The sequence below is a fragment of the Hypanus sabinus genome, chromosome 27, assembly GCF_030144855.1.
Source record: "Hypanus sabinus isolate sHypSab1 chromosome 27, sHypSab1.hap1, whole genome shotgun sequence".
Lineage (NCBI taxonomy): Eukaryota > Metazoa > Chordata > Chondrichthyes > Myliobatiformes > Dasyatidae > Hypanus > Hypanus sabinus.
This window is the reverse complement of record NC_082732.1, coordinates 3758720-3786387: the sequence shown is the minus strand read 5'-3', so window position 1 is coordinate 3786387 and position 27668 is coordinate 3758720. Positions and strand designations below refer to the sequence as shown.

Sequence of the window (27668 nt, the reverse complement as noted above, 5' to 3'; positions counted from 1 at the left end):
AATACCTCTATCAAGTCCCCCCTCAACCTTCTACGCTCCAAAGAATAAAGACCTAACTTGTTCAATCTTTTCCTCTAACTGAGTTGGCTGAAACCCAGGTAACATTCTAGTAAATTTTCTCTGTACTCTCCCTATTTTGTTGACATCTTTCCTATAATTTGGTGACCAGAACTGTACACAATACTCCAAATTTGGCCTTACCAATGCCTTGTACAATTTTAACATTACATCCCAACTCCTATTCTCAATGCTCTGATTTATAAAGGCCAACATACCAAAAGTTTTCTTCACCAGCCTATCCACATGAGATTCCACCTTCAGGGAACTATGCACCATTATTCCTAGATCACTCTGTTCTACCACATTCTTCAGTGCCCTACCATTTACCATGTATGTCCTATTTGGATTATTCCTACCAAAATGTAGCACCTCACACTTATCAGCATTAAACTCCATCCGCCATTGCTCAGCCCACTCTTCTAACTGGCCTAAATCTCTCTGCAAACTTTGAAAACCTACTTCATCATCCATAACACCACCTACCTTACTATCATCTGCATACTTACTAATCTAATTTACCACCCCATCATCCAGATCATTAATGTATCTGACAAACAACATTGGACCAAGTACAGATCCCTGGGGCACACCACTAGTCACTGGCCTCCAACCTGACGAACGGTTATCCACCACTACTCTCTGGCATCCAGCCACTGTTGTATCCATTTTACTACTTCAATATTAATACCTAAAGATTGAACCTCCTTAACTAATTTTCCATGCAGAACCTTGTCATAGGCCTTACTGAAGTCCATATAGACAACATCCACTGTTTTACCCTTGTCAACTTTCCTCGTAACCTTTTCAAAAAATTCAATAAGATTTGTCAAACATGACCTTCCATGCACAAATCCATGTTGACTGTTCCTAATCAGACCCTATCTATCCAGATAATTATATATACCATCTCTAAGAATACTTTCCATTAATTTACCCACCACTGACGTCAAACTGATAGTCCTATAATTGCTAGGTTTACTCTTAGAACCCATTTTAAACAACGGAACCATATGAGCAATATGCCAATCCTCTGGCTCTATCCCTGTTTCTAATGACATTTGAAATATTTCTGTCAGTGCCCCTGCTATTTCTACACTAACTTCCCTCAAGGTCCTAGGGAATATCCTGTCAGAACCCGGAGACTTATCCACTTTGATATTCTTTTAAAGCACCAGTACTTCTTTAATCATCATAGTTTCCATAACTACCCTACTTGTTTCCCTTACCTTACACAATTCAATATCCTTCTCCTTAGTAAATACCGAAGAAAAGAAATTGTTTAAAATCTCCCTTTCTCTTTCGGCTCCACACATAGCTGTCCACTCTGATTCCCTAAGGGACCAATTTTACCCCTCACTATCCTTTTGCTATTAATATAACTGTAGAAACCTTTTGGATTTACTTTCACCTTACTTGCCAAAGTAACCTCGTAACTTCTTTCAGCTTTTCTAATTTCTTTCTTAAGATTCTTCTTACATTCTTTATATTCCTCTAGCACCTCATTTACTCCATGCTGCCTATATTTATTGTAGATATCTCTCTTTTTCCTAACCAAGTTTCCAATATCCCTCGAAAACCATGGATCTCTCAAACTTTTAACCTTTCCTTTCAACCTAACAGGAACATGAAGATTCTGTATCCTGAAAATTTCACCTTTAAATGACCGCCACTTCTCTATTACATCCTTCCCATAAAACAAATTGTCCCAATCCACTCCTTCTAAATCCTTTCGCATCTTCTCAAAGTTAGCCTTTCTCCAATGAAAAATCTCAACCCTGAGTCCAGTCCTATCCTCCTTCATAATTCTATTGAAACTAATGGCATTGTGATCACTGGACCCGAAGTGCTCCCCAACACATACCTCTGTCACCTGACCTATTTCATTCCCTAACAGAAGATCCAACACTGCCCCTTCTCTAGTAAGTACTTCTAAGTATTGCTGCAAAAAACTATCTTGCACACATTTTACAAACTCCAAACCATCCATCCCTTTTACAATATGGGCTTCCCAGTCTATGTGTGGAAAGTTAAAATCTCCTGCAATCACAACCCTGTGCTTACTACAAATATCTGCTATCTCCTTGCAAATTTGCTCCTCCAATTCTCGCTCCCCATTAGGTGGTGGATAATACATCCCTATAAGTGTTACTACACCTTTCCCATTCCTCAATTCCATCCAAATAGTCTCCCTGGACGATCCCTCTAATCTATCCTGCCAGAGCAGCGCTGTAATATTTTCTCTGTCAAGCAACTCTTGTCCCTCCGATTCTATCACACCTGAAGCAACGAAATCCAGGAGTATTTAGTTGCCAATCACACCCCTCCTGCAACCATGTTTCACTAATAGCTAGAACATCATATTTCCGGTTATCAATCCATGCTTTAAGCTCAGCCACCTTTCTTACAATGCTCCTAGCATTAAAATAAATGTGTTTAAGAAATTCTCCACCTCTTCCTCTCTGTTTTTCTCTAATAGTGCAAACAACTTTACTGTCTTCTTCCTTCTCCCATACATCTGTTCCTACACTCTGGTTCCCTTCCCCCCTCGTATCTAATTTAAATCCACTGGAGCCTCTTTTGCAAACCTACCTGCAAGTTCAGATGTAAACCATCCCACCTTCTCTGGAAAACTGCCCAATTATCTATAAATCTGAAGCCCTCCCTCCTGCACCATGTCTTCAGCCATGTGTTGATCTGCACTATCTTACTATTTCTAAACCCACCTGCACGTGGCACTGGTAGCAATCCTGAGATTGCTATCCTGGAGATCCTATCCTTTAACTTGGCAACTAGCTCCTTAAACTCACCTTTCAGGACCTCCTTACTCTTCCCACCCACATCATTGGTCCCTACATGTACCAAGACATCCAGCTGCTCACCTTCCCTCTTAAGAATATTGAGAACTCGATCTGAGATTTTGCAGACCCTGGCACCAGGGAGGCAACAGACCATCCAGGATTCTCGATCTCTTCCACAGAACCTCCTATCTGTCCCCCTAACTATCAAATCCCCTGTCACTACTGCTCTCCTCTTTTCCCTCCTTCCCATCTGAGCTGAGGATTCAGTCTCAGTGCCAGAGATGCAACCACTGCAACTTGTCCCTGGTGGGTCGTCCCAACCAACAGTATCCAAAATGGTATGCTTATTGTTGATGGGAATGGCCACAGGGGTGCTCTGCTCTTCCTGTCTATTCCTCTTCCCTCTCCTGACAGTCACCCAACTACCTATCTCCTGACTCCTGGAGGTGACTATCTCCCTGAAACTCCTGTCTATATCTGCCTCTCCCTCCTGTCTATTTCTGCTGGAAGTTCATCCAGCTCCAGCTTCAGTTCCCTAACACGGTTTGTCAGGAGCTGCAGCTGGATGCACCTTTTGCAGGTGTAGTTATCAGGGACAGCTGTGCTTGCCCTGACTTCCCACATACTGCAAACGGAGCACTCAGCTGCCCTAACTGCTGCCTCCATTACCTACACCTAATCTAATTAGATTAATTAAAGGAGCTTACCCGGCCTTACCTCACCTGGAGTGAAGCTCGTGCTCAGCCTCTGCTCCCGCTGCCTCACGGGCTGACTTTCACGTGCTTGCGCAGTTGTGTCCCGTTCAAACCTCGCCTCTGCCTGTTCTCGCCGAAGTCTGGTTGAGCCAAAGCCAACCCACTCTGCCTCAGTCCAGTCCAACGATGGCCACTTCGACAAAGTACTCCATTGTTTACCAGGAAAAGTTATTACGAGTTCAACTATTACATTTAATACCTTCAGTGTAACTGAGATAAACTACATAATGAAACTGTCACATCAAATGCAGTTAGTTTCAAATATAAATTAACATTTCCGATTTCATTTGATTACAGGAGCCAAAATGGATGACTTTGCAGATTTTACAACATTCGGGATTGCAACTTCACTATTACTGCAGACCCACGGCCTACTGAGCAATATTTTCATCATCTGCTATGTGATGGCTGTATTTGCACGTCTCTGTTTCTTTTCTAGTGGTAAGAATTCACTTTACTTCTTCTGTGAATTGCAACAGATTATTGTTGCAGTTTAAAAATAAATTTTACTTCCTCGATTAAGTGAAGTATTGCATTGATTGTGAAATTTCTCTTAAAAATTATCAGTAGCAACTTCTAGAAGTTTGGGCCAGATTGTGTTGAATGCTATCTGGCATTTATGTAAAAAAAAACAGATACCTGCAGTGCACACATTGATTTATCTGGATTTATCTGCCTGTGTACGGCAGCATGGACAAACAAAGGATGCTGGGGATCAGATGGGGTTCATTAAACCCTTTGCTCCATTTATGAACATGTTATTGAGTCCAAGGAAGTTTTGTAACACCTTGAGCAAAGGGATCATATTCACATGGAATCCAGCCTGCTTCACGCCTGGCACAGTAGGCAGATCTATCATGGTCCCACTCATTTGAATGGGATCATCAACCTTCACTAAATCTAAGCAACTTATTATTTTAACTTAATAAAGAAGGCATGTGGCTTGCTTGCTATCATTGGTTGGCACATTAGTCACAAAGTCATGCTGTGCCGTATAAAACTTTGGTTAGTGCATATTTACAATATTGTGGACAGTTCTGGTCACACCATTACAGAAAAGGAGGCTTTGGAAATGGTGATGTTCACCAGAATGCTGTCTGGATTAGAGGGTATTAGCTATGAACAGAAGTTGGACAAACTTGGATTGTTTTCTCTAGAGCATCTGAAGCTGAGAAGAAACATGAAAGAGGTTTATTAAATAATGAGTGGCATAGATAGGGTAAAGAGAATCTTTTTCCTGGATAGAAATGCCAAATACTAGAGGCATAGCTTTAAGGTGAGAGGGGGAAATATTTAAAGTTAAGTTTTTTTTTACACAGACTGATCGGTGTTATGTCCCACCAGGAATGGCAGTAAAAGCAGGCATAATAGTAGTGTTTGAAACTTTTAGATAGGTACTTGAAGATGCAAGGACTGTAGGAATATGAATCTTGTGAGTCTTTTGCTTTCAAATCAAACCTAAAGCCAAAAAGCCTGTTCCTGTACTGTACAGTTCTTTGTCAATGTTAATCAATATTAATATATTTGATTAATTTTATTAACTTAGGTATATAGAGCCATAAAGTAAATATAGCATGGAAGCAGACTGATTTCTCACCTTCTTTCGTCATTTGTGATGTTGAGTGTAAATGCTGGGAAATCATATGGCAGCTACATACAGCTTTGGTGAAGCCACATTTAGTATAATGTGTAGTTCTTGTCACCACACTACAAGATGGATCTGGAGGTTTTGGGAAGGTTCACCAGGATGTTGCCTGGATTAGAGAAGATGTTAGACAGACTTGGATTGATTCCTCTGAAGTGTTGGAGGCAGAGGAAGTATCTAAAACAATGAGCTGTTAAATGGTAGATAGTTAGGCTTTTTCACAGAGTGAAAATGCCAAATACTAAAGGTTTAAGCTGAGTCAAGAGAAGCTTAAGGAGATTTATGAAGCCATTTTTTTAAACATGGAGTGGTAGCCAGCTAGAAAACACTGCCAACGAAGGTGGGGAGGCAGATATTATAGCAACTTTTAAGAGACTTTTAGATAGACAAAAGAACAGGCAGGGAATGGAAGGATATCATCAGAGTGCAGATTGATACAATAGTTGGTATGGTCATCTTGGGCTGAAGAGCCTCATCCTGCTCTGCATGTTCTATGTAATATGAATCCACACAGGCCATGAACCTGGCCATTGTTTTATAACCAATTATACATTAATCCTAATGTATTTTCCCCACGTTCTCAACAATTCCACCCACCTCTCCCCCACCCCAAAGGAGCAACTTAAAATAATTGTGACTTAAAATAATTTAAATCATTAGGAAGCAAGTATTGATGGGATGAAAGGCTGAAAATAGTAGCCCCCTCATTCCCTTTGTTTCATATGAAGTGGTTGTAGAGATAGTGGAAACATCAGAGTAAATGAAGCAGGTTGATCACAGAAGCAGGCCCTTCAACCACCAATTCCATACTAACAATCAATGAGCCATTTACTCTAATTCTACACCAATGCCTCTATTTTTTTATTCTCTTGACATTCTCATTATTGTACCACTTGCCACTAGTGGGAATTGATAGTGGCCAATTAACCAACCAACCCAATGTCTTTGTTATGTGGGAGGACACTGGGGTATTTAGAAAATCTAGGCATTCATAAGCAGAATTTTCAAATTCTACACAGAAGGAACCCATGATCAGGATTGAACCTGGGTCGGTGCTAAGAGGCAGCAGCTCTTCCAGCTGTGCCAATGTACCATAATGTGTTATTTTTTTATAACTGCTACAATGCTTTTGAATTATTTATGATCACCAGAGTTATTTAAAAACCATGAAAAAGACCTTTCACAGCATGAATTTTCTAATGTGGCAGTATTAGGTTTGTTGTTGCAAAGCTCTGAACTCAAAAAAAGATCTGATATAGATATCTACGGGTACTCTTACAAAAGGGAGGGTATATTGTATCTACCTACTCATTGAAGGCTAGATCACTTCCCTGTTTATCCTCCAAGGCAAGGTTAAATAAAACACGTTTAAATTTAGGTAGGTAGACAGACAGACAGACATACTTTATTGATGCCGAGGGAAATTGGGTTTCGTTACAGCCGCACAAACCAAGAATAGTGAAGAAATATAGCAATATAAAACCATAAATAATTAAATAATAATAAGTTAATCAAGACAAGTGGAAATAAGTCCAGGACCAGCCTATTGGCTCAGGGTGTCTGACACTCTGAGGGAGGAGTTGTAAAGTTTGATGGCCACAGGTAGGAATGACTTCCTATGACACTCAGTGTTACATCTCGGTGGAATGAGTCTCTGGCTGAACGTACTCCTGTGCCTAACCAGTACATTATGGAGTGGATGGGAGTCATTGTCCAAAATGGCATGCAACTTGGACAGCATCCTCTTTTCAGACACCACCGTCAGAGAGACCAGTTCCACCCCTACAACATCACTGGCCTTATGAATGAGTTTGTTGATTCTGTTGGTGTTTGCTACCCTCAGCCTGCTGGCCCAGCACACAACAGCAAACTTGATAGCACTGGCCACCACAGACTCATAGAACATCCTCAGCATCGTCTGGCAGATGTTAAAGGACCTCAGTCTCCTCTGGAAATAGAGACGGCTCTGACCCTTCTTGTAGACAGCCTCAATGACCAGTCCAGTTTATTGTCCATTCATATCCCCAGGTATTTGTAATCCTCCACTATGTCCACACTGACCCCTTGGATGGAAACAGGGGTCACCAGTGCCTTAGCCCTCCTCAGGTCCACCACCAGCTCCTTAGTCTTTTTCACATTAAGCTGCAGATGATTCTGCTCGCACCATGTGACAAACTTTCCCATCGTAGCCCTGTACTCAGCCTCATCTCCCTTGCTGATGCATCCAACTATGGCAGAGTCATCAGAAAACTTTTGAAGATGGCAAGACCCTCTGCAATAGTTGAAGTCAGAGGTGTAGATGTTGAAGAGGATGGGAGACAGGACAGTCCCTTGTGGAGCCCCAGTGCTGCTGACCACTCTGTCTGACACACAGTGTTGCAAGCACACATACTGCGGTCTGCCAGTCAGGTAATCAATAATCCATGACACCAGGGAAGCAGCCACCTGCATCACTGTCAGCTTCTCACCCAGCAGAGCAGGGCAGGTGGTGTTGAACGCCCTGGAGAAGTCAAAAAACATGACCTCACAGTGCTCGCTGGCTTGTCCAGGTGGGCATAGACACGGTTGAGCAGGTAGACGATGGCATCCTCAACTCCTAGTCGACACTGACAGGCAAACTGGAGGGGGTCTAAGTGTGGCCTAACCATAGGCCGGAGCTGCTCTAGAACAAGTCTCTCAAGGGCATTCATGATGTGGGAGGTGAATGCCACCGGTCTGTAGTCATTACAATTCTTAAATTGCATTTAACACTCACAAAGGATTTCTGTCTTAGAAAAGATTATCAAATTACAAATAATTTCTAAAATACAAAGGATTTCCAAAACACAGGTACAATTCCTATAAGCTAAAAAGACACACCAACGAATTACAGACAAACGAGTCATCCGCTGCTCAACTTTCTGTCATCTTGTTAGTCCTTAGTCCTAACAGGCCCGACTGCTCTCTAACATTTTTACTGTTTTTGCTGCTTGAAGACCTGTGAATACATTGTTTAATTAAGCCTAAGCAGAACCCATTATTTTCTCTTGATTAAATAATGGGCAAATAAGGTTCACTTGTTTATGACAGGATACTGAGCAAGGAATATTGGTTGAAAGTTTAACTTACTGAAAAGACGCCAGGAAGAGACGGCTGCTGTGTTAGAAAGCTGAGCTTGACAAAAAAGCTCCAACACCCCCACCCCCACCAGCCCAACTTGCAAAGTGAATATCCGTCACATAAGAAGCTATCAGGGTCTAATGGAATACAACCATAGATTTCTTTCTTCCAAGAGTCTATACTTAAATATGTATCTAATTTCCAAGTAACTGCAATAGCTTTTTTGGCTACTGCCAGTGCAATTTTTATAAATTCTTTCTGGTATTTATTTAGTTTGAGTTTTGGTTTTATCCCTTCAATATCACCTAATAAGAGTAATATTGGATTATGAGGAAATTGTGTTCCTGTAATTTGTTCCAGTAAAAGTCTTAAATTTGTCCAAAAAGGTTGAATTTTAGAACAAGACCATGTAGAATGTAAAAAAGTACCAGTTTCCTGGTTACATCGGAAACACTGATCTGATAATTTTGGATTTAATTTATTTATTTTTTGTGGTGTAATATATAATTGATGTAGAAAATTATACTGCACTAATCTTAACCGAACATTTATTGTATTTGTCAAACTATCAAGACATAGACTTGACCAATTTGTTTCTTCAATTTTAATATTCAAATCACTTTCCCATTTTTGTCTTGACTTACGGATTCCTTGTTTAATTGCCTGTTTTTGAATCAAATTATACATACAGGATATAAATTTTTTAATATTTCCTTTTTGAATTAAAATTTCTATTTCATGAGGTTTCGGCAATAACATTGTTTGACCTAATTTTTCTCTTAAATAAGCCCTTAATTGAAAGTAACAAAATAAAGTGTTATTTGATACTTTATATTTATTCTTTAATTGATCAAATGACATTAATATACCTCCTTCAAAACAATTCCCTATATATCTAATCCCTTTTTGAATCCAATTATATAAAAGTTGATTGTCCATTGTGAAAGGAATAAGTGAATAAGTCTATTTTGAATTAAAAATTTGGAGCCCTTATTTACAAAAGACAGGATTAAATCTATAGATGCTCTGAAGATGAAACAATTGGTTATTTGGGGAAAGAAATAAATATACATATTAAAGTTTTTACAAATTCCATGGAGCATGTGGAGATCTTCCAACAACCAGACAATCTTTCTTTCTTTCTTTTTCTCTTTCTCTTTTTTTTTCTATAGGGCAGTTAGGGGGGAGGGGTTAAGGGGAGGGGGGGAAGGGTTATATACATTTTTTTTCATACTTCATTTTGTAACTACTTAAAAATGCAATAAAAAAAGTTTTCAAAAAAAAAAGAAGGGATCCGTATGCTCCACGACCACTGGACTAAGTGTGTAAATGTAGGAGGGGGCTATGTTGAAAAATAAATGTGTTGGGTTATCTAAAAAAAAGAAGCTATCAGGGTGATCTTGGTAAGGGACCATTTGGTCTATGCCAGCCAAGATTCCTTGCTAATCTTATTTGCCCATGTTTGATCCATATTCCTTTAAGCCAGGAGTTCCTAACCTGGCGACCACAGACCCCTTGTATAATGGTATTGGTCCATGGCATAAAAAAAGGTTGGGAACCCCTGCTCTAAGCCTTTCCTATCTATGTGAACCTCTTGGTAAGAAAGTTATTCTCAGGTTTTTATTCAACCTTTCACCTTTGTTAGATCTGGAGATATTATCTAGAAGGTTCTTTGGAATTCAAAAATGAGGCATAGCTGTACAGCTGTTTTATTAGATTTTCTTAACAAAGAATTGACAGTAGAGCACAACAGAAGATAAGTAGCTCTCACAAGATGCTGGACGAACTTTGGAAAGGAATAAAGAGCTAGTGTTTCAAGCTGAGTCCCTTCATTAGGACCAGTTCCTCAGGCATTTTGTGTGTATTACTCTGGATTTTCAGCATCTTCAGAATCACTGTGTTTAAGGTAACGAACTCTAACTGTAACTAACCCATTCTAACACCTCATAGTCTTTATGCTGAAAGCTGGTTCAAGTTAAATAGATAAGTGAATCTTCTCTATAAGAACACCTCGTGAGACAACAGTCCTGATTCAAAGTTCAAAGCAAACTTATTATCAAAATTACATATATATCACCATATACAACCTTGAGATTCATTTTCTTGTGGACATACACAGTAAATCCAAGAAACATAATAGAATCAATTAAAGACTGTACCCAACAGGACAAACAAACAACCAGTGAGCAAAAAACAATAAACTGTGCAATACAAAATAATAAATAAGTAAATAACTAAGCAATAAATATCAATAATGTGAGATGAAGAGTCCCTGAAAGTAAGTCCATAATTTGTGGGAACAGTTCAGTGATGAGTGAAATTATCCACACTGGTTCAAGAGCCTGATGGTTGAGAGGTAAATTTCCTGAATTTCCAGGTTCCTGAACCTGGTGGTATGGGTCCTGAGGCTCCTGTTCCTTCTTTGTGATGGCAGCAGCGAGGAGAGCATGGCCTGGATAACGGGAGTCCTTAATGATGGTTGTTGCTTGGCTGCAACAGGGCTCCATGTAGATGTGCTCAATTGTGGGGAGGGCTTTACCCATGATGGAGTGGGCCAAATCCACTACTTTTTGTAGGATTTTCCATTCAAGGGCATTGGTGTTTCCATACCATGCTGTGATGCAACCAGTCAATATATTCTCCACCACATATCGATAGAGGTTTGTTAAAATTTTAAATGTCAGGGAAAATCTTCAACAACTTCTGAGAAAGTAGTGGGACTGCTGTGCTTTTTTCCATAATGGCATTTACATGCTGGACCATGGCTATACTGTGTGTAACCATGATAACTCTGGCTTACAACTAAACTATACAACTACAAAACTAACAATGCTACACATTACTGAAAATCCACTGATTACCTACAGGCAAATAGGGATTATATAAACATATAAGTAAGCATAAAGAAAGTTAAGAAACAAGAAAACAACACTTAAACCCTAATCCAATCTCTTACCTTAGACCTCTGCTGTCTAGTTTTTGATTTCCCTAAACAAAAACAAAGAAAATGCATTCACCCAATCTATGTACATTATTATTTTATATATATATATCTCTAATGATACCACCCTTCAGATGTGAATTCCAAAATTATATTAACATCTTGCTAATGTTTGCTTTTTAGGAATTCCATTTGTCTATCGTGGCTTACCATGTCCCTATGCTTCAGCTATCCTATGCTCCACGTTTGTCTTGACCAAAGGGAATTGCTTCTTCCTCTACGTTGCTGCAGTGGTGATGATCCTCTTCATGACTGACCAAGGCAATTATCCCCATGACAAGATCTTAGAAACACAGCTTTGGAAAAAGGTGGTTTACATTGGAGGTGTGTAAATCTCTGTTAACTGTGAGGCTGTTTTCAAGTTGAGAGTATAGATTTTCACTTATATGTTATAATTTTTTGTAAAAATGCCCCACATTTAAATAATTTTGTAATATGATCATCAAAGTAAGTTCAGCTCACTTTGCACCTTCTGTTTGAAAAGACTTTCACTGAGCAAGCCAAAAGCAGCATACTGAGAGTAATTGAGAACCCTGGACTTCTGTGAGCATGAGGGCAATTTTTAATCAATAATATTTAAGAATTGAGAAGGTTAGTTAGTCGCTAGGTATACATGGAGAAGTAGTAAATTGGATTAAATTGGCTCAATGGAAGAAGCTGGAGAGTGGTAGTGGAGGATTGCTACTCTTAGTGGAGGCCTGTGACTAGTGGTGTGCCACAGGGATCAGTGCTGGGTCCATTGTTACTTGTCATCTATATCAATGATCTGGATGATAATGTGGCAAATTGGATCAGCAAATGTGCTGATGATACCAAGATTGGAGGTGTAGTGGACAGTGAGGAAGGCTTTCAAAGGTATTGCACTTCAGAAGGTCAAACCAAGGTGGAACATACAAGGTAAATGGTAGGACACTGAGGAGTGCAGTAGAACAGAAGGATCTGGGAGTACAGATACACAACTCCCTAAAAGTGGCTTCACAAGTAGATAGGGTTGTAAAGAAAGCTTTTGGTACATTGGCCTTTATAAATCAAAGTATTGAGTATAAGAGTTGGAATATAATGGTGAGGTTGTATAAGACATTGGCAAGACCAAATTTGGAGTATTGTGTGCAGTTTTGGTCACCTAATTACAGGAAGAGTATTAATAAGGTTGAAACAGTGCAGGGAAGGTTTACAAGGATGTTGCTGGGACTTGAGAAACTGAGTTACAGAGAAAGGTTGAATAGGTTAGGGCTTTATTCCCTGGAGCATAGGAGAATGAGGGGTGATTTGATAGTGGTGTATAAAATTATGATGGGTATAGATAGAGTGAATGCAAGCAAGCTTTTTCCACTTAGGCCGGGGAGGGAAAAACCAGAGGTTATGGGTTAAGGGTGAAGGGGAAAAAGTTTAAAGGGAACATTAGGAGGGGCTTCTTCACACAGAGAGTGACAATAGACAATAGGTGCAGAAGTAGACCATTCGGCCCCTCAAGTCTGCACCGCCATTCTGAGATCATGGCTGATCATTCACTATCAATACCCAGTCCCTGCCTTGTCCCCATATCCCTTGATTCCCCTATCCATCAGATATCTATCCAGCTCCTTCTTGAAAGCATCCAGAGAATTGGCCTCCACCGTCTTCCGAGGCAGTGCATTCCACACCTCCACAACTCTCTGGGAGAAGAAGCTCTTCCTCAACTCTGTTTTAAATAACTGACCTCTTATTCTCAATCCATGCCCTCTGGTACTGGACTCTCCCAACATCAGGAACATATTTCCTGCCTCAATCCTATCAAATCCTTTAATTATCTTAAACGTTTCAATCAGATCCCCTCTCAATCTCCTCAATTCCAGCGTGTACAAGCCCAATCTCTCCAATCTCTCTGCGTAAGTCAGCCCTGCCATCCCAGGAATCAACCTAGTGAATCTACGCTGCACTTCCTCAATTGCCAGAATGTCCTTCCTTAAACCTGGAGACCAAAACTGTACACAATATTCCAGGTGTGGTCTCACCAGGGCCCTGTACAAATGCAAAAGAACATCCTTGCTCTTGTATTCAATTCCCCTTGTAACAAAGGCCAACATTCCATTTGCCCTCTTCACTGCCTGTTGCACTTGCTCATTCACCTTCATTGACTGGTGAACTAGGACTCCTAGGTCTAGAGTGGTGGGAGTGTGGAATGAGCTGCCAGATGAAGTGGTGAATGTGGGCTCACTTTTGACATTTAAGAAAAACTTGGACAGGTATACGGATGAGAGGGGTTTGGAGAGATACGGCCCAGGTGCAGGTCAGTGGGACCAGGCAGAAAAATGTTCGGCACGGCCAAGAAGGGCCAAAAGGCCTGTTTCTTCGCTGTAATGTTCTATGGCTCTAGTAGAGAAAAAGAGAAATTAACTAATTTACAGAAGATAAAAAGCAGAAGAAAAATAAGAACAATTTTAAAAATGTAGAAACAAAGAAAAAGCAAAAAATTGGATTGAGAATAAAAGGAAATAAAAATATTACATTTAGCATTTTCATGTTCAGTCGATGATTCCAGGCTTGAATGAATGGGAAAAAAGCAGCATTTGCACTATTTAGTATAAAGTCTCAGTGGAACAATGTTGTGATGTGGATGACATGCAGATTATTGTGTCCATATAATCCATTGTATACAAACAGCGCTGCAGGCCATTCTAACATTGGACGCTTGGGGCTGGAGCCCCTGAAAATAATAAAAAGGAAGAGCAATCCACCTTCACTGCTAGATTACCTAGCAGCAGCAGGAGGTAGGAATGGGCCTTTTAGATCATGGAGGAGCAAGACTTAACCTTCAAAATAGGATCTAATCCTTTCTTTTCATGCAGATACACTGGCAGGGCCAGCAATTATTTCCTAATTATCTTTAATCCCCTCTTGAGCTACGATAATATTTCCACAGTGCTGTTGGCTAGAAAATATCTAGATCTAGATCCAGCAGTGACGAGGGACCAGCAGAGTATTTCCAAATCAGATGTGTAATTTGATTGGAACACCTCCTCGAGGGTCCCATTGATCTTTCCCTTATTGGCTAGCACTTGTCAGGTTTGAGAGGTGCTGTTAGTGTAGCCCAGGTGAGTAACTGTTTGGCATTTTGTAGATGGAGGTGAGGCTTTGCCAGCTGTCAAAAATTTCCAAAGAATGGTTCTGAGCTCTGGCATCACTCCAGGCTACTCTTTACATGTCTTTACATTCTTTAAATGAATAATGGTTTGCTTACAGGACAAACTGAGACTTGTTATTAAATACATAACAAATTGAGATAGTGTAAGAATTAGTTATTGTTAGTTCCGAAAATGTTGAGGCTGGTATTCAGTTTGCTGGTTGTATGCACTGTCGGCCCTCCTTATCCGTGTGGGATTGGTTCCGAGGCACCCCATGGATACAAAAAAATGCGGGATGCTCAAGTCCCTTATTTAACCTGTCTCAGTGCGGTGGTCTTTAGGACCCAGCAGTACCCTGGACTTTATTTAACATGTCTCAGTGCAGCTCTGTTACCGCAGTGTTTCTGTTCACGAAAATAATCACGATCACGATTGAAAATAAGGTGGAAGTAATAAAGCAATTGGAAAGAGGTGAAATTCCATCGGTCAATGGAAAAGCATTAGGCTACAGTCCGTCAAGAATCGGAACAATTTTATGTAAAAGGCCCTGTTCTGATGAAAGCTACAATTATTACTAAGCAAACAGTGGTTTAATTATTGAAATACGTATGTTTCTTAAGTGTTTTATATGCATAGAAAGGTAAAATATGTACTATATACTAAGAAAAACATTTGACTCTAACGGATGTACCTGCTCTGACTTCAAATCTGACTTAAAGATAGACTCAGAACGGAACTCATGCATAACCCGGGGACTACCTGTACTTTTAAGTCATTTCTAGATTACTTACAATACTTAATACAATGTAAATGCTATGTACATAGTCATTATACTGTATTGTTTAGGAAATAATGACAAAAAATAGTCTGTACATGCTCAAACAACGAGTGCTGGAGAGAGAACTTCTGGGTTTTCCCAATCCACGGTTGGTTGAATCCGCGCATAAGGAGGGCCAACTGTATATGAAATAAACACAGAAAATCCTTGAATAAAGAGCAGCATCTGTAAAAGAAATAAATAATATTATTGATCTAAATAATAAATTTATTGTCTGGACCTAATTTGATGGCCTGTGCGAAGTAAGAATAATGGAATTGTAAAACTGCTAAAACTTTAGTTAAAAACAACATACACAAAATGCTGGTAGAACACAGCAGGGTAGGCAGCATCTATAGGGAGAAGCGATTCAAAGTGATTTCCAGCATCTGCAGATTTCCTCTTAAAACTTTAGTATGTATGATTGTAATGGAACGTTATGAAAGAGAAAAGGGGGTAGGTGATATATATTCAAGACATAGAATATTACAGCACAGAACCAAGCCCTTTGGCCCATTTAGTCCATACTGATTCCTGCTAAAACAATTTGCACCTGGATCATAGCTCTCCATATCACTCCTATCCATGTACCTATCTAAACTTATCTTCAATGTTGAAATTGAGCTTGCATGGACTACATGCGCTGGCAGCTCATTCCACACTCTCACAGCCCTCTGAGCGAAGAAGTTTTCTTCATGTTCCCCTTGAATTTTTCACTTTTCTCTCTTAAGTCATGACCTCTGGTTGTAGTCCTACCCATTCTCAGTCCCATCTTCCCTGGAAGAGAGTCGAATGATCCAAAAATCTTAGGCCATCACTCCTACACCAACTCCTAAGCCACATATTAAACTGTATAATCTTACTAGTTCTGGCCTCACTAGAACATGGCATGGGTAGCAATCCTGAGATCACAACCCTGGAGCTCCTGACCTTTAACTTCGCAACTAATTCCCTATACAGAAACTCATCATGCGTCCTTCCCATGTCAGTGGTGCCTACATGGATGTTCATGGCTGTTCACCTTCCCCATTAGGAATGTTGAGCACTCGATCCTGGATGTCCCAGGCCCTATCACCGCATCACATCTCTTCTACCCCCTTCCCATCTGAGTCACAGAGCCAGACCTAATGCCAAAGGCCTGACCACTGTGACTTCCCTATGTTAGGTTGCTTCCCTCCCCCCCCCCCCCCCCATAGTATCTAAAGTGATATATCAGTTGCTGAGTGAGCTGGCCACAGGGATACACTGCACTGGTTCCTTAACCCCTTTGCTCTTCTTACAGTCACCCAGTCTCCTGTGTCCTGCACCTTTGGTGTAACTACATCTCTACATCTCTATTACCCCTTCCACCTCCTGAATGACCTGGAGTTCATCCAGTTCCACCTCCAACTCCGTAATGCAGATTGTTAGAAACTGCAGCTGGATGAAGTTCACATAGTTGTAATCGTCAAGGACACTGGAGGTCTCCCTGCCTCCCCACATCCCGCAAGAGTAGCTTTCCACTATCCTGCCTGGCGTCTCTACTGTCCTAGCTGAGCAGATATAAAGAAGGGAAGGGAAAAAAAACTTAACCTAGAGCTTTTCTTTTTTTTGTAATTTATTTTAGTATTGAAGTTCATCAAACAAACATTTCCATAAGATGTATTTCAGACATTGTACATATATATCATATGATATATCATATGATATATATATGATATATAAAAAAAATTACAAAAAAAAAAGAAAAGCTCTAGGTTAAGTTTTTTTTTCCCTTCCCTTTTTATATATATATATCACAAAATCTCCACAAAGTATTTATCTGGGATATACACTTATAGAAAAGAGTGGAAAGAAAAAACAAGCAAAAATGAAGAACTATGTACAAGTAGGGAGTGATTTTTTTTACAACAGATTCATTGATTTGTGAGAATAAAATCAGGCCTATGAGGCATTAGTAGTTAAACCATTTTTCCCAGTATGAATCTCAAATTGTTCCAGCTTATGATTAGCATATGTTGTTATCTTCTCCATTTTGTAAATGTCCATTGTAATTTCCATCCATGTATTTAAAGTTGGGTTTTCCTGTGATAACCATTTCCTAGTAAAAGTCTTTTTACCAGCCACCAACAGTAAATTCATTAAGTATTTATCTCTTTTCATCCTTGCTTGAGGTATATATCCAAAAAATATGGTCTTACTGTAAGGGTATTTCACATTTAAAGATGACTTGTGGGGCATTGTGTATCCCCCTCCAATAGTTTTTGATAACAGGGCAGTCCCAAAAAATATGATAATGATTTGCATTTTGATTTCCACAATTTCTCCAGCAAACAGGGAGGTTACTATCATAATGGGATTTCTGAGAGGTTGTAATAAAATATCTTATCAAGTTTTTCCATCCAAACTCCCTCCATTTCTGTGAATTGGTACACTTCCATTGATATCTCCATATTGTTGTCCATTCTTCCTCAGATATAATTATCCCTCCTTCTCCCATTTTGTTTTAACTTATAAAGTCGAATGTGTCTTAAGATTTGACAACACATTATACATGCTTGAAATGATTCTACTACCATTATCTAAATTATGTGCTTTTCTAAAGAGCTCTATCAAGCATGTATTTGCCTTGGTTACATTTTTAAGTATCTTATTAACATATTGTCGCATCTGTAAATACCAATAAAAATCTTGTTTTTCTAATAAGTGTTTCTCTTTAAACATTTCAAAACTGAACAGTGTTCCTTCTTTCGTTATGTTGCAAAGAACTGTTATTCCTTTAGCTGTCCAGTCCTTAAATCTAGCATCCAATTTATTTGGTGTAAAATCCGAGTCATATGCACACCATTTAAGAATTGCAATATCTCCCTTCAGATTATATTCTTTTATAGTAGTTTTCCATATTTTAAGAGTCAGTTTCACCCATGGGTTATCAATAGTATTTATGACCCTTTGCAGGTTATCAGCCAAAATTGCCTGTATGGGGATGGGAAGTACCCGCTCCTCAATGTTTTTCCATTGAGCATCATATGATGGGTTGCACCAACATATCACAGCTCTCAACAGTGCTGCAAAATAATAATCTCTAAGAGAAGGCAAGCCCCATCCCCCCCCCTTTCCTTTGCTAATTGCAAAGTTTTGAGACGAACTCTAGGCCTTTTATCCTGCCAAGTATACCTTGATAGCATCTTGTTCCATTCATTGAATTGATTTTGATTAATCTCTATTGGTAGGATCTGAAAGAGATATAACAGTCTGGGCAGTATATTCATTTTAGTAGACTCAATCCTTGAACTAAGTCTGAAAAAAGGAATCAGGCTCCATCTTACCACATTTTCCTTAATTTTTTTATATAAAGGCTGATAATTACATTCTCAAAATGCTGGTGGAACACAGCAGGCCAGGCAGCATCTATAGGGAGAAGCGCTGTTGGCATTTCGGGCCGAGACCCTTCGTCAGGACCCTAAGTCTCGGCCTGAAACGTCGACAGCGCTTCTCCCTATAGATGCTGCCTGGCCTGCTGTGTTCCACCAACATTTTGTGTGTGTTGTTGTTTGAATTTCCAGCATCTGCAGATTTCCTTGTGTTTGATAATTACATTCTGATAATTTTGCCAAATCTTTTGGCATAATGATGCCCAAATATTTGAAAGACTGTGTGCCATGCCCAGGGGTATTGACTTTCAATTTCTCTTGGTGGGCAATAGTAATATGAAAGTAATTGGGTTTTATCTATGTTGATCTTGTATCCCGATAATTGACCATATTGTTCAAAGGATTGCATCAATTTAGGTAAAGAGTATGTTGGTTCTTTTTGCTTTCTCTGACTGAAACCTCTTTCTGCTGAAGCCTTGAAGAGCTAAAGCCTCAAGATCACCACTCAGACAATGGTTGCTGCATTTGCCCCTGCCTTCCTTTAATTTGTTCTTGCTAATCAATCTCAAACACAAATTGGTCGCTGGTCACAACTCTATTATGTAACCCATTGCTCCCTTTTTCTACTCGGGCAGTAGACCCAAGTGAAATCCCCTCCTCTCAAACTTCTGATGTCTGGATTGGTCACTGTTCAAAGCTCTGGTACACTGCTGCGATCTGATGCTCCTTTTTTCTACTCGAGCAATGGACCTGAGAGAAATCCCTTCTCAAACTTCCAATGTCCAGATTGGTCATTGGTCTAAGCTCTGTTACATCTGTGTCCTTCTCAAACTAGCTATTCTCCAATCCTCTGGCTCTTACCTGTGGCTTGAGAAGATATAAAAATATCGGTCAAGACCCTAGCAATCTTTTCTCTTACCTTTCTCGATAACTTGGGATAGATCCCACCAGGACCTGGAGTCTTCTCCACCTTAGGGCGCCACTATTGCAACTGAGAACATTCCAGAGCTTGGAGTACAATTCTGGTGCCATTCTGTAAGAAATCTTTGTGTGTCCTCTCCATGGAATGCATGGGTTTTCTCCAGGTGCTTTGGTTTTCTTCCACAGGCTGAAGATGGACCATGTTGGTTAATTGGTCTTACTAAATTGTCCTATGATTAAGTTAGGGTTGTGGGGTTGTTTGAAGTGGTGTGGCTGGAAGGGCGTACTCCATGCTATGTTACTAAATAAAATAAAATTAATATTCTTAAAGAAAAAAATTATCCTCCATTAATTGTATCATATGGTATGTTAACATACCCCAGATTAACCTCACTATCCTGCATGTCCATTTTGGTGAATACCAAAAGAAAAATACTCATTTATTGCCTTGCCCACTTCCCCTAGCTCCAGGCATAAATTTTCTCTTGGCATCATCCTAGCTACATATCTATTTTCAGTTCTACCCTCTTGGTATTTGTCCTTCTAAGCAGTATTATCTGTTAAAGAAGTTAAGCAGTTTTGTCTTTTCAGTATAAAGTAATCATTTGCTTCCAGAAAACATCAAGCACTTGAGTAAATTTTTCTGTTAAGTGTACAAAAGGCTGCATTGAAGCAATAGTTACTATTCCAGTTGATAAAAAAGATCTGGTTTTTTAGTGTGATCCCTTATGGGAAAATGATTGCTGTTAATGACTACCTCCATTTGTGAGAAGCCAGGAATTATAGAAAATCCCAGCACCTGAGGTGCAGTCTGTTATCCAGTGAAATGAAAAGATATAGTAATTTATTTCCAAATTGTGTGCAAGACTGCTCAGATGCAGTAATGAACACCACATGAGAGATATGACAGATTCCCCTATGGTTAGAATGATTTTGTGTTAAGCAAGGTAAGGTTCAGCTTTGTCATCCATTAGACAGTAATCCAGGCAAGAAAGCAGGCAAAAGATTTTCATACAGAATGTCAAATATCTTAGTGATGACTGCCTTGTAAATTCTGATCTTGTAAGTATGTTGTTTATCAGAGAGGACCAGGTAAGTTAAGGTACCTCTGGAGAATCTGGGAGAAAGCTATGTGCAAATTAAAGAACATGCTATCAGTTTTGGCACAAGTTAGATAGATTGAGTACCTTATCAGAGAAATATTAGGAAAAATGCTCCCCATTGTTTTAAGTAGTGTTTGAACTCTGCAATTAATTCTGAAGTGGCTCAGTCAAGTTTCCCAAAGTCGGAACAAAGGAAGTAAATAGTGCAATGTGTTCTATATATATCAAGTATGGATTGCCTTTTACACTTAAAGATTGGTGAGAATACTTAAAGAATGTGGAGAGAATAGTTCACAGGTAAAATTAGTGAATGAATAAGAGTAGTCTGTGAGTCAGCATGAGCTCAATGAACTGAATGGCCTTCTAAGTCACAAGAAAAGATGAAAATGTATACATACAGTTTTATCTCTGTAACAGCCACCTCCTTGCTACTCAAAACCAAGAAAGAAAGTTATTGCCTAATGCTGATTTGATTGGCAAATATTCAAAAATATGTTATACAGAACCTCAGAAATAATACACTAATAGCTAGATCCATAATCAGAAACTTAAAAGTACATCATAAATACTAACTACAATGTGTATTTTAACCTTTTTTATATAAGACCATAAGACATAGAGCAGAATTAGGCTATTCAGTCTATCAAGTCCACTCTGCTACTTCATCGTGGCTGATCCCGGGTCTCATTTAATCCCGTACACCTGCCCTGGCACCATAACCCTTGAGCCTTAACTAATCAGGAAACTGTCAACTTCCACTTTGAATGTATTCACAAATTGGCCTCCATTGCAGTCTGTGGCAGAGCATTCCACAGATTCACCTCTTTTTAACTAAAAAAGTTACTCCTTTCTTCTGTTCTAAAAGGTCATCCATCAAATTTAAGGCTGTGCCCACTAGTTCTGGATCCACCTTATCTAGTTCTTTCAATATTCGGTAGGTTTCAATGAAATCCCCACGCATTCATTTAAATTCCGGTGAGTACAGGCCAAAGACTGCTAAATGCTTCTCATATGTTAACCTTTTCATTTCCAGAATAAACCTTGTGATCCTCCTCTGGACTCTTTCCAATGACAACTCATCCTTTCTGAGATATGGGGCCCAAAACTTGACAATACTTCAATTGCAGCCTGACCAGTGTCAGTATTATCTCATTGTTTTTATATTCTATTCCCATTGAAATGAATACCAATATTGCATTTGCCTTCTTTACCACAGACTCAACATGTGAATTAACCTGGGAGTCTTGCCCAAGGACTCCAAAATCCCTTTGTATCTCTGACATTTGAATTTTCTCCCCATTTTGATAATAGTCTGCACTATTGTTCCTTTTGCCAAATGCATTAGCATACATTTCCCAACATTGTATTCCATGTGCCACTTTTTTGCTCATTCTTCCAATTTGTCGAAGTCCTGCTGCAACCACATTGTATCCACAGTACTACCTACCCGCTGCACCTATATTCATATCATCAACAAACTTTGTCACAAAGCCATCAGTTCCACTGTCTAAATCACTGACAACCAATGTGAAAATTAGTGGTCCCAATACTACCCCTGAGGAACACCACTAGTCACTGGTAGCCAACCAGAAAAAGCTCCCTTTGTTTCCACTCACTGCTTCCTACCTATCAGCCTTCCTAACCACTGTGGCTAGGCTAACTGACCTATAATTTCCTCTCTTTTGTCTTCCTCCCTTCTTAAAGAGTGGAGTAACATTTGCAATTTTCCAGTCATGACCAGTGCATCCATTATGTCTTCATCACTCTGGAATGTAGTCCATCTAGTCCAGTTGACTTGTCCACATTAAAAACCTTTCAGTTAGTCACCTAAACAAACTGAAAGATTCGGGGGAGTAAATTTAGGATGGAGATGAGGAAGAACTGCTTTTCCCAAAGAGTGGTGCATCTGTGCAATTCTCTAACCAATGAAGCAGTGGAGGCTACCTCAGTAGATATACTTAAGACAAGATTGGATAGATTTTTGCATAGTTGGAGAATTAAGGGTTATGGTCAGATCAGCCATGATCTATTGAATGTCAGAGCAGGCTTGATGGGTCTGCTCCTATTCTTATGTTCTATGTCTAGCACTTTTTCCTTTCTAATGGGAATGACACTCATTCATGCTCCTTGACACTTACGGACTTCTGGCATACGGCTTTTTTTTTACAGTAAAGACTTGTTAAGTTCATCTGCTATTTCTTTGCTAAAGTTATAATTTGATATAATTTCAATGTGAACTGTATTTCACATACAGTTTTGTGCTTTACATAGGCTTTGTGATTACAAGCATAAGAATTTTAAAACTAGCAAATAGCATGTATGTTCACATAATGTAATATACCAGAAATGCTAAATTTAGCACATAATTTTCAAACATCTCTCTGTTTTGACAGAGGTATATAAAATTATGAGGGGTATAAATAGGGTAAAAAAAAAGCAGGCTTTTCCCATTGAGGCTGGGTGAGACGAGGTAATAGGTTAACCATATAACATTACAGCATGGAAACAGGCCATCTCGGCCGTGCCGAACGCTTACTCTCACCTAGTCCCACCGACCTGCGCTCAGCCCATAACCCTCCATTCCTTTCCTGTCAATATACCTATCCAATTTTACTTCAAATGACAATATCAAACCTGCCTCTACCACTTCTATGGGAAGCTCATTCCACACAACTACCACTCTCTGAGTAAAGAAGTTCCCTCTCGTGTTACCCCTTAACTCTCAACTCATGTCTTCTTGTTTGAATCTCCCCTACTCTCAATGGAAAAAGCCTATCCATGTCAACTCTATCTATCCCCCTCATAATTTTAAATACCTCTATCAAGTCCCCCCTCAACCTTCTACACTCCAAAGAATAAAGACCCAACTTGTTCATCCTTTCTCAGTAACTTAGGTGCTGAAACCCAGGTAACATTCCAGTAAATCTTCTCTGTATGCTCTCTATTTTGTTGACATCTTTCCTATGATTTGGTGACCAGAGCTGTACACAGTACTCCAAATTTGGCATAACCAATACCTTGTACAATTTTAACATTACATCCCAACTCCTATAATGCTGTGATTTATAAAGGCCAGCTTACCAAACGCTTTTTTCACCACCCTATCCACATGAGATTCCACCTTCAGGGAACTATGCACCATTATTCCTAGATCACTCTGTTCTACTGCCTTCTTCAAATGTGAAAGTAAACTTAGTGGGAAGGTGAAGTAAATTTGAGAATCTGGAAGTAAGCTCTTTGCAACACACTAAGTCACTGTATATAATTCCATATGTGTTAATAAACTAATCATTTTTAAAAAAAGTTTAATTCAGTTAAATTTGATCCTAAAGTCAAATTAAAATCAATTTGGCTTAAGTAAGTGCTTTGCAGTATGGAAAGTGCACATAGAAACAAATGCAAGTTATATAAAATATTTAAAACTTTTTCTTCTCTGTTTTCTAGGTCTGATGATGTTGTTTTGCTGTCCACTGCAACTGACCTGCATGTACTATCTGATTTGGTGTTTCTCCTATACTCTTTTCCCTTGTACTCTGTGGAACTGTGAATATTAATTCCTCAATTCCCCCTTTATATGGACAGGCTTGGTGCTATTGTTCAGCAACCAGATGCAAGATCGGTTCCTTTAAATGAAATCACATAAAAACAATATTGTACATGAAATGTGGATTGACCTATTTTGACCTAGCTGACAGACTGAGTTTTCATGTCTCTATATTTTTTCTGAACAATATGAAAGTATTTATATTTTGCATCCCACTTATAATTTATTTCATTTACAGTGATATGTAATCTCAGATTTTTTCATGGGTCCCCAAAAAGCAAGCAGAATGTAACATCCCAGTTTCAATTATGAACTTGAAAGAAATCTTAGTATTTAAATTTAAATCATACATTATATATTTTAATTCACCCAAGTCATTAGTCACATACTCAAAAATGTATTTTCATCACTTAAAATATTAATTTAAGTAAAGTGAACAAGTCATTCAGTTTTACTTGCCATGAGAACTAGTAGTTCAAAGAAGCCCAAGTTACTAATTAAGTGGATCATCATCTTTTAAATCTTTCTCTGGACAGGTCAGATATGGACTAAGTTTTATCTAATAAGTATTAAAATGTGTTTACCAATGGACTAAAACTTTTGAGATGTTTAATAGTCTTTCTTTCTCTCATTTTTTTACTCCACACTATGCTGTATGATCTTTGTTCCTTGGCTAACTTCTTAAATTTCTCTGCCACACTCCTTAAGTGGATCAAAGAATGAAGGATCCCAGAGTGCTGATACGTTCCAAGAGTTCTCTATTCCTTTATACTCATAACATAAGCTGCATGAAACAATTCCCTTCATTCCCATCAGAAATTCCATTTCAAATCTCCTGTAACTATGCTTTTTTGGGCTTCCAAAAGATTGGTAAACTCTGGGAGAAAAAAAAATGAATGGTATTGGAAAGCATATACTGAAATTATAATACACAACTAACTTAAATCATTTTGGCTTATTGCACCTAGAAATCCTACCACTATAATTGGAGTATTTCAGCCAATGATGATTACCACATTATTACCCAACAACTCAGCTGGGGAAAGGAATGACCACAACTGTTTTTAAGCATGCCCATAAATATCCTAGTGGAGATGAATCTAGATAGATAGATAGATATTTTATTCATGCCCAAGGGTAAATTCAACATTTTTCCAGTGTCCCATACACTTATTGTAGCAAAACTAATTACTTAAGTATTTAACTCAATATAAATATGATATTTGGAATATTGTGTGCAGTTCTGGTCACCGAATTATAGGAAAGATAGCAATAAATTAGAGAGAGTGCAGAGACGATTTACTAGGATGTTACCTGGGTTTCAGCAATTAAGTTACAGAGAAAGGTTGAACAAGTTAGGTCTCTATTCATTGGAGCGTAGAAGGTTGAGGGGGGATTTGATCGAGGTATTTAAAATTTTGAGAGGGATAGATAGAGTTGACATGAACAGGCTGTTTCCATTGAGAGTAGGGGAGATTCAAACTAGAGGACATGATTTGAGAGTTAGGGGGCAGAAGTTTAAGGGAAACACGAGGGGGTATTTCTTTACTCAAAGAGTGATAGCTGTGTGGAATGAGCTTCCTGTAGAAGTAGTAGAGGCCAGTTCAGTTGTGTCATTTAAGGTAAAATTGGATAGGTATATGGACAGGAAAGGAGCGGAGGGTTATGGGCTGAGTGCGGGTAGGTGGGACTAGGTGAGATTAAGGGTTCGGCACGGACTAGGTGCTGTGATTGTTATATGTTATATGGTTATATGCATCTAAAATCACCCTCCCAAAAAGCTTTAATAAATAGCTTTTAAAAAGTTCTTAAATAGTTACTAAAGTGCATTGAGTGGTAACTTAAGCTCAGACCTAACCCCGGCACTTTAACATGTCTTGCCCCTGGTGGTTGAATTGTAGAGCCGAATGGCGTTGGGGAGTAATGATCTCTTCATCCTGTCTGAGGAGCATTGCATTGACAGCAACCTGCCGCTGAAGCTGCTTCTCTGTCTCTGGATGGTGCTGTGCAGAGGATGTTCAGGGTTTTCCATGATTGACCGTAGCCTACTCAGCGCCAACTCAAGAGGTCAGAAAACTTCTATATCTATGATTTAATGTTTTAGACATTCACAACCACCAACTCAAATACTAGCATTTTGCAGGGAATAGTTTAATTATGGTACTCATCTGCATGAGGTACTGATACAAGTAATCTTTAGCCAGGGCAAAGTCATACAGGAGCTCCGTTGCAGCATAAGCAGATGATAGTTAAGACAAGGTCTAATACCCAGCCTGTCCAACCTTCCTTCATAAGGCAACCCACTTTCTCCACATATTAGTTGAGTAATGCTCTGTGCTTGCAATGCATTTAAATCCTTCCCAAAATTTGTAAATTAATGTTATATACAGTATTCCATGTACTTAGCAAGGCACTTGACAAGGTCCCATATTGGAGGCTAGTCAAGAAGGTTCAGTCACTTGGCATTCAAATTGAGGTAGTAAATTAGATTGGACATTGGCTTTGTGGGAGAAACCAGAGGTTGGTAGCCGCTAATTGCCTCTCTAACTGGACGCCTGTGACTAGTGGTGTGTCACAGGGATCAGTGCTGGATCCATTATTGTTTTTATATGTATACATACACACACACATACAGAGAAGTCAGCCATTCAGCCCATCAACTCTACTCCGCCATTTCATCATGAGCTGATCCAATCTCCCCTTTAGTCCCATTCCCCCGCCTTCTCACCATAACCTTTGATGCCCTGACTACTCAGATACCCATCAATCTGTGCCTTAAATACACCCATGACTTAACCTGTACTGCCACCTGTGGCAGCAAATTCCATAGATTCACCACCCTCAGGCAAAAAAAATTTTTTTGCATCTCTGAATGGGCACCCTGCAATCCTCAAGTCATTTCCTCTCGTACTAGACTCCCCCACCATGGGAAACAACTTTGGTGCATCCACTCTGTCCGTGCCTTTCAACATTCGAAATGATTCCATGAGGTCCCCTCTCATTCTTCTAAACTCCAAGAGGGGTCAAACGTTCCTCATATGTTAACCCTCTCATTCCTGGAATCATTTTAGTGAATCTTCTCTGAACCCTCTCCAATACCAGCACATCCTTTCTTAAATAAGGAGCCCAAAACTGCACACAGTATTCCAAGTGAGGTCTTACCTGGGCCTTATAGAGCCTCAACATCACATCCCTGCTCCTATACTCTATTCCTATAGAAATGAATGCCAACATTGCATTCGCCTTCTTCACCAACGACTCAACCTAGAGGTTAACCTTAAGGGTATCCTGCACGAGGGCTCCCAAGTCCTGTTGCATCTCAGAACTTCAAATTCTCTCTCCATTTAAATAATAGTTTATTTCTTCCACCAAAGTGCATGACCGTACACTTTCCGACATTGTAATCCATTTGCCACTTTATTGCCCATTCCCCCAATCTATCCAAGTCTCTCTGCAGACTCTTTCTTT

At 39.4% G+C, this 27668-nt stretch overlaps 1 protein-coding gene across 7 annotated transcripts in view; it reads left to right on the top strand.

Annotated features, from left to right (window-relative positions):
* Positions 1-24765, top strand: part of tmem269 (transmembrane protein 269) — a 115025-nt gene extending 90260 nt beyond the window's left edge. For all 7 annotated transcript variants that reach the window (XM_059951682.1, XM_059951689.1, XM_059951685.1 and 4 more), the window contains 3 exons: positions 3911-4054; positions 11482-11682; positions 24101-24765. In XM_059951682.1, the coding sequence (XP_059807665.1) occupies positions 3911-4054; positions 11482-11682; positions 24101-24210 (455 nt within the window). In that variant the 3' untranslated portion in view covers positions 24211-24765. The remainder of the gene's footprint in view (positions 1-3910; positions 4055-11481; positions 11683-24100) is intronic.
* The last annotated feature ends 2903 nt before the right edge of the window (positions 24766-27668 follow it).